This window comes from Priapulus caudatus, unplaced genomic scaffold (assembly GCF_000485595.1).
Source record: "Priapulus caudatus unplaced genomic scaffold, Priapulus_caudatus-5.0.1 Scaffold65, whole genome shotgun sequence".
NCBI lineage: Eukaryota > Metazoa > Priapulida > Priapulimorpha > Priapulimorphida > Priapulidae > Priapulus > Priapulus caudatus.
The window spans coordinates 310161-318965 of NW_014577126.1; the positions used below are offsets into that span (position 1 = coordinate 310161).

An 8805-nucleotide genomic window follows, 5' to 3' on the forward strand; every position below is an offset into this window, starting at 1 on the left:
GGCGGCAGTGGTAGACCTGCCTTGAACCTAAATAGAAATTGAGCCTCCGTTGCCTAACATGATGGATTCTTACAAAACCTAACACATTATTTCAAACCGAATAAACCATTTTTGGAGTAACACATACATTTAAACTTAATAGCACATACCTAAGAGTAGTTTGATATGATAAATGCTGCCACATTTCCTCATTTTACAAAGTATAAGTCGCTCACGCAGAGTAGTCGCTAAAGATTCTTTCTGGTCATAGTCTCGTTGTTGTAATTGCATAATTTCTACGATCTGCGTGTCGGTTTTGTCAAATATATCACTCATTGAAAAAAGACAGTGAGATGGAAATTTTTCACGTCAAACAACTCTCAGGTATCCGTTCTCTGCCAAATTTTAATTGTGTGAAATTATACACTGTTAGTAAAGAGACAAGATGTATCTGTCACAGGTACACTTCGTGGGCATAATTTCTTAACACGTTCAACGCTGCCTGGTTAACAATGCACCTACATACATATACCCGCTCTTTCCGACGTCGCCTCTGCGACTGGCTGAGACGCTAGCGAATTTTTTTATCGCATGCACCTAGTGCTGCGACGTGCTCTCTAGGAAAATTGCAGAAATTCAGCGAAATACTGCTTCCGTCGGCAACTTTTTTAGCTATATACACATTTCGAACAATTTCTCAGTTTCACACGAGAAATATCGGAAATATACACTTTATACATAATCCTCGGACCTCTGCGTAAACTCACAGCATTATAGAGTCACTTCTGTGATCTTTCTGTTCGTTTGCGCACAGATGCGCGCTTGCGATGAGATTATGTGTTGCAGAAGAGTATTTCACCGGTGTTTACGTGTATTTGGCGATAGAGAGTATATATATATATATGAATAATTGAGTAAATTCAACTTATGCTTATTTACCATCATCATCATCATCAATATCATCATCATCATCATCAGCAGCAGCAGCAGCAGCAGCAGCATCATAAGTGCCTGTGTTGAATTCGTTCTCAGCCGCGACGTCATCCTTTTTTTCAGCCACATTAAGTGTTTACAACGACGACGTGACGTGCGAAAGAGTTAAACCACGAGAAAGTTAAACCACGAGAGAGTTAAACCACGAGAGAGTTAAACCACGAGAGAGTGCGTGAAAAAGTGCATAAAAACCAGTCTGCTCTTCCTGCTGTTGCAATGGATTCGTCTTTTCTAGTAACCTTTTATATTATGGGTTTTCGCATATCAAGAGGAGTGATAGCGAGGTGTGAGAGGTGAGGATCGAGAGACTGATGAACGTGAGTAAAGTATGAATTTACCGACCAACAGATGACGCCACGTACATGTAGTGGAGAGTCGTTGAAATATCTAAAACGCTATTTATTTGCGATAGACAAACCATTAATTACAATCTTGTGTAACTACAATCATCATGCATAAAAAAACGTTATTAAAATCAACCCTTCCCTAATTTTCTTTCAATATTACATATGACAAATATCACATAAAACCTCACAGGGGAGGTCTGGATCCGCGTCACGTGACGTTATGATGTAAACTTGACGTGCAATCCGTGATTGCGCTTGTTGTTGTGTAGGACGCCACAGCGAGCTAACGCAGTAACAGTCGTGATTGATTGAAAATTAGATTCAAAATGGAAATAAATGTATATATAGTGCTGGTCGTCATTTTGTGTAGCACGTGCATATGTCCGTCGAATGGTAAGTTTTGAAAATACGGGTCATATCGTTGGCTTTTCTTGCTTATCAATCGATTTAATTTATATCATTGTCAATGCCATTCAGTGATTCACTGCGAGTACAATCATGTAGGCCTATATATTCTATAAGAAAAAGTACGTGTACTATATGTACGGCTGAGAGGGTCTATGTCCCCCGGGGTACTGCCGGAACATACCCTGGGTACAGTCCGGTATACCGGAACGTACCCTGGTACTATCTAATAATAGTAATATGCCGGACCGTAGGCCCTACCTCGCCTACTCCACTAACGTCGTAACGAGTCTAGGGAGTCGCCTACGCCTACTCCCTAATCCTAATCCTAACCCTAACTCTAACCATATCAAATAGTTACCAGGGTACGTTCCGGTATACCGGACCGTACCCAGGGTACGTTCCGGCAGTACCCTGGGGGACATAGACCCTATGAGCATATGTACGTGTTATTTGTAATGTATTGTAAGGCGATTAGAGGTCATGATGCTATTGCTGATATTAACTTACAATCGAAACATGAAAGGCGTATGTAGTGACTGCCAATGGTGTGACGGTACTGCGGGAGATCTCATGTCTGACAGTCGTTATATCACTATCATCACTACCACTATCAGTGTTAATGAGATATATAATTATCATTTATCATTTGAGACGATTGATCTACTCATCGTATAACGACAATATTAAAGGCATATTAGGCCCATTGCTTATGCAATGTTGACGAATGCTAGAGTAACTGGCATCTTGTGTAGTGAATAAGTACATAACCTTACATCCAAACGCGTATTAGTTTGTCCAATATCACTGCTGGTTACTAAGAAATGTCTGATTGAAATCCGCAGTCCAAAAATCAGTTGTTTACAGTTTTAAACCGCTGCTGGCGAAGCGGGTGTGATATGTACAGATTTATAGTGCACCGGACATTTTCGCACGTATGCTCGGCCGTACGCAATGCTATCATCAGTGATTGCTACAGCCAACCCAACTACAGTGCGTTACATTACATTGATGGGGTTCCGATTAGGTGGTAGCAGGGTTCTCCCTACGTTGCGCAAACGGGGCGCGCGCGCCCCGTTTGGGAAAACTCCCCCCTGTTTGAATCGTTGCGCCCCGTTTGAATTACCTCCGCCCCGTTTAAATTCCACCACAATAAAAGGTTGCCAGCGCGGGAATCGGCTGTCAAGAATTGCCGTTCGACCAGGACACCCGACGCGTGTATTTTTACCGTACCACGCATGCACTGCAGACAGTACACAAGTTAACCTGACAATGCACAGTTAACCTGTAACTAACTGTACACCGACTCGGCTATCTTATATATACAAGAACTCCAAATACCGTCTATGGTGTGGTGGCGATTTTACGCATTAATTAGTCGTACGGTAAAAATACACGCCCCCCGGACCCCCTAGTTTCCCCCTCCCCCTCCCCCTACCCCTCCCCTCCCCCCCTGTTTGAATTTCATCCTGGGGAGAACCCTGATATACACCCGCAATCCGGAGATACAGACTAAAACGTACAACACGATTATCCATTCTTTGGCCATCAATCCAAGTCCATTGCCTGCCTCTATTCAAACAAAAGGCAGCTACTAACATGCTATTGCTAACTCAGCGGGCATGTGGCTCACTAGGAGATTAGGCATCAACTCTTGGTGAGATAACCTTTGACCCGGTACACAGCTACATACTGGGGTACAGCAGCCCCCACTGCACATACCTGGCATGCCCCCATGCACGCAGGCCAACCACAATCAGCAGCAGCTGATCGGGCTCAAATCCCCCAGCAAGCCACATTGCCTGCCGAGTTAGCAATAGCGCGTTAGTAGCTGTCTTTTGTTTGAATAGAGGTGGGCAATGACTTGGATTGATGGCCAAAAAATGGATAATCGTGTCATACGTTTTAGTCTGTATCTCCGGATTGCGGGTGTATATATATGAGGAAACGATTTCGCACGATGCTAGGCGAATGTACTGTGTACGATTTGAGCTCAAGTTGGATGAGTTACGCGTAGTAAATCGTAGGTATTTTAAGGCTAGTAAATGACGAATTTCTCTTGTTTATTGATGTCACACTCCTTCCCTAATATCTACTCCTGATAATATGCATTAACAGATTATTGCCAAACTGAAAAGATAGGGAGAGGGATGGATCGAGAGACTCACCAGGATATGGTGAAAGGAATACATGCAACAGTAAGAAATAGGGAATTAGAAAGGCATATGCGACATGGCAAGACTAACCATGATCATGTCCTGATGGATGAAAGTGATAAGATTGGGCAGCAGAGAAACCATCTCATTTAATTGTTTGCAATTTGCATAAGAGATTTGATGATGCATTGCCAATAGACCATCACAGGCTTGTAAGCCTCACCTGGTTGGAATTATCATCTTTCTCATCTTTGCACATGAGCCTGCTGCTGCATCGCTGAGAGAAACAGGTTTTACGGATATCCTCGTCAACCAGTATGTCTAGATTATCTTTCCTGAATGCATCCCCATCTTTCAGCTCATCCTCCTCATCCACATCTTCAGGTTCTGTATTAACTACATCTGTAGTGATGATAATGAAGCATGCATTGGTGGGTATGAAGAACAAGATTATATAACACATTTACATCAGCGTTTAATTGCCTTTGCACATTTGACAGCAACAACAATAATCTGCATATATATATGTTCCTGATAAATAATGCATGCTACTGTAGGAAGATACACTGAACTAACCACTTTAAAAGTTTAAAAACAAGTGTAGACTAATGTATGTAATTTGTAATGAATAAAATGGCATAAACAAAAAAACGAGTTCATAAATGAATACTAAAATAATACACGATTTATAAACGTTAAGTACTGAATTATAATATATATAAACCTCTATCATATCACACATGCATGTATATATATATACACAGGCACACCTACACACATAAGACCTGACCCGGACTGCATGGTAATGAAATGCATGAAAATTTATACGTACCACTATCCTGCAAGATGAGATGGCACACACCTTCACAGAAGGTATCAAATGTGATGAAGCCAGAATCGGTTGGATCTAGCAACTGGACAACGGTGATAAGAGCCTGCAAAGACATGCGTGGAACAACATTACACAAACGCCACTGTACTGAGCTGATATAAGTGAGACAGATATATATTTATATGTGTGTTATTAATACTTTTTTGGTAAAGTGTATGCTCTATAGCATATTATCCATTATGCTTTAGATCCTTATTGATGACAAGACTGCAGAAAATAGTAATCAGAGCAGGCCTCCGACAAAGTGGTTTATTTCATTAGAAATCTTTCAGCGTAGTATATATCTGAATTTCGCATCGCGTCTTTTCGTGGTGTTTCACTAATGTTAGGCCTATTGATAATTAGTGGTATCTAATAATTAATGCAACTTGTGTGGGCATGTGAAAATTGCAGCAGCAGAGGAAGGCCCATTCCAATAATATAATGATAGAAAATACAAATTACTCCAAGTTTTTAATTTTAATTCACTCTATATCAAGTAATATTTCCATATAAAGGCTGTTCATATACTTATCTGCAACATATAATTTCACTGCACACATGCCACCGTGTCCAAATACTGAAAAGATATGAGTGTAATAATATCTATCACACCCATAGTGTGAGTGTGAATCGACCATATGTTACATTATCTCTATAGTTATCTCTATAGTTATAGTTATCTCTTCCCAAGGTTATGTCCCTCTGATACAATAATGTAACCCAATAGACTAGGTTTGTTATCCTAAATCTGCATAGTGCGTGTGCGTGAGTGGGTGAGTGCGTGCATGCGTGCGTGTGTGTGTGTGTGTTTGTGTGAGCGTGCGCATGTGTGCTTGCATGCGTGCACTTGTGTGTGTGCGTGCCTGCGTAGATTACTGTATGTATGACATATTTTTCGCGTACAGATACTTTTCGCGAATTTAGACTTGACGGACAATTTCGCGGTCGGTGAATTAGGAATTATTCGGTATTATCCGGTATGAATTATTCGCGTGTTGTTATTTTCGCGGTCGGGGATGCGTTTACGAAATTCGCGAAAATTAAACCACTGCGAAATATACAGAGTATACAGTAGTGCATCATGGCAAACATGCAGTGACAGTGTGACACTACTACCATGTTGCAGATGAGCTTTTGGCCGATGTTTAATTAAAATTATTAGGCGACATAGAGCAGAGTTTCCTCTGAGGGAAAATTAGACAAAGGGGGTAATGGCCAGTTTTGGAAAAAAACGCCAATGATGGATTCAAATGTGTGCCGTAGGCACGCATGTGGATGCTGCAGGTGGACGCGGGGGTAGAGAGGGAGAGGGGAAAATTCCTCCTCTCCATTGGAGGATTAAAATTTGAATGTCTTACACTGCATTTGAGGCACCCTAAAAATACGAGGTGAGCATTTTCACAACGGCAGTGTGCCACTGTGCCTCTACATAAGACACCCTGCAAAGAGTACATAAACATTACTAGCTACACTTCTGATTTTATTATTGGAATGGCCCAATTGCCTGTGATTATGAATGGCAGTGCCCATGCAATGACATAGCCTTACACACATTCAGAGACTCCAACTGTTCCGTTTTGGGCGGGAGATCTCCTGTTTTGGGGCCATTTTCCCAAGATCTCCCGTTCTCCCGCTTTTAAAAGCTGCATTTTTATGCAGCTTAAGTTTTCTTTTCTCCCCCCCCCCAAAAAAAACGAAAGAAAGTGTAATGACTTTTGTAAAAAAATAATAATTTGATTGAGGAAGTACAACCTAGAACACACTTCAGTTTGAACAACAGGAATAAAGTGACAGAATTAAGGTCAGCAATATCTACAGATGCTATTTCACTTTGTTTCTTTTTAATAAAATGAATCAAGCAAATGTGTAAAAAATTGCTTGTTTCAATACTAAAAAAAAACTTAAAATGCAGGAGCTTCCAGGGGTGCTGCCCCCTGGACTCCCGCCCCCTAAGGCGGGCACCTGGACCCCACCCGTAATAGGCGAGCGCCGAAACGCAATCCGTGCGCTCAGAGTGTGGTCGCCAGTTTGCCAAGGGGTCCAGGCTGGAGAATCTCCAGTTTAGTTGATGCTTAGGGTTGGAGTCTCTGCACATTACTTCACACAACTTATTACAAACATATTATTATATTCAACAAATTATCTTATTACTAAACACAAGATTACATAATCAGGGTGGATAACAACTAATTTAATCGCATTTACTCACTCCTGTTAATAGGGCTCAAGGGGTCGTTGTCCCATCAGGTACTACAGATATGTACCCGAGGTACATATATGTATACACAAAGTGTACCAGACTTGTACTACAGAAGTGTACCCTAACCCTAACACTAACCCTAACCCTAACCATAACCCTAAACATACCTCATATAAAAATATAAACATAATACTAAACAACCTAAAACTACCTCCTAATTATATAAAAATATAAACATAATACTAAACAACCTAAAACTACCTCGGGTACATATCTGTAGTACCTGATACGACAACGACCACATCTGCGTTAATAGGGTGACATCACAGGCCCTTGGAGGTTCATGTGTCAAGATTGACAAGAAGGGTACGCTAGTCTATAAATTTATATACCGATACGCTTCGCTCTTTTACTCTGGGTCATGTCTTATAGAGTCACTAGCACCCTTCTTGACACATGAGCCTCCAAGGGCCTGTGGGGACATATACATGCCATTTCTATAACTTGACGTGTGTTATACACTCATAATCATTACCAGTAAGGGGCAACACCGTCCGATAGGCTAGTACCGTATTACTCAGCGCAAAGCTCATCTAGGGTCTATGTCCCCCAGGGTACTGCCGGAACGTACCCTGGGTACGGTCCAGTATACCGGAACGTACCCTGGTCACTATTTCAGTATTTGATATGGTTAGGGTTAGGATTAGGGTTAGGGTTAGGGTTAGGGTTTGGGTTCGGGTTAGGGAGTAGGCGTAGGCGATCCTTAGACTCGTTAGTGGAGTAGGCGAGGTACGGTCCGGCATATTAGATAGTACCAGGGTACGTTCCGGTATACCGGACCGTACCCAGGGTACGTTCCGGCAGTACCCCGGGGGACATAGACCCTCTCTGCATTAGGCAACAGATAAATACAATGAACACAGTAGGCATTGCCGTCGACTTCACTGATTCAGCTACAAGCGGCCAAGCGGACCATCCTGTACTCGCCATTCACGCTAACGAAACAAGAAAATGAATAAGGGATGAAATTACACTAAGTCTCTAGTGATATCAAACTAACAAAAGCTACCTCGTCGTAGTCTTCGTTCGACTCGCCTACGTTATCACAGAAGAATGGTGCAGCAACATTCTCAAACTGCTCCACAGAAATGATGCCCTCTTTGTGTACATCACACAATTCGAACACCACTCGTAGGTGATCCACATATTCTTCTTGTATTTCCATGACAAAAAACGTCAGCTACATGTCAATATATTAGACATGAGGTGTTGGACGAGATCAGAAAGTGTAAAACAACTCATATTTAAAGAAACTATCACTGTTGCTTAAACCAGGCTCAAAATCAGTTCCGGCGTACACAACAGTTCTTGCGCACGAACACATGTGCGAGATAGTCCCTATATATGCTACAGTTTTACAATTTTTTTTATTCTCAGAGATCGTAAAGCAAATGTCTATTACTTGTCTAAATAGTAATATAAATTGTTAATCAAGCGCAAATATTCACTATATACAAAAATGAGAATAGTGAATACACTGAGTAGCTGTTGCTAAAACGTTGCCGTTCATAAATGTAAATCGTAATCGAATCACTGCGCAACGGATCTATATACTGATCAGATGTAAGCTTGCAGCATCAGTACCACAGACACAGATGCACATGGTACCAATGGCACTAACTATGGGTTATTGATCGTACCCATTTAGAATCGCATATATTATTATTATTATTATTATTTCCTGTGTAAAACCTAATACCAACGACATTATTGTAAACTCATTAATTGAAACTTCTTGATTATACAAAATTATACAAAACCCATGGTATTTGGTAAGATAAGATAAGATAA

At 41.2% G+C, this 8805-nt stretch overlaps 1 protein-coding gene across 3 annotated transcripts in view; it reads right to left on the minus strand.

The window, feature by feature from the left end:
* LOC106821249 (rab11 family-interacting protein 4B-like) overlaps nucleotides 1–8310 on the minus strand; it is a 35144-nt gene extending 26834 nt beyond the window's left edge. For all 3 annotated transcript variants that reach the window (XM_014825968.1, XM_014825967.1, XM_014825966.1), the window contains exons 1-3: nucleotides 8024–8310; nucleotides 4713–4815; nucleotides 4104–4282 (exon numbers count right to left, since the gene is read on the minus strand). In XM_014825968.1, the coding sequence (XP_014681454.1) occupies nucleotides 4104–4282; nucleotides 4713–4815; nucleotides 8024–8179 (438 nt within the window). In that variant the 5' untranslated portion in view covers nucleotides 8180–8310. The remainder of the gene's footprint in view (nucleotides 1–4103; nucleotides 4283–4712; nucleotides 4816–8023) is intronic.
* Nucleotides 8311–8805: the final 495 nt, after the last annotated feature.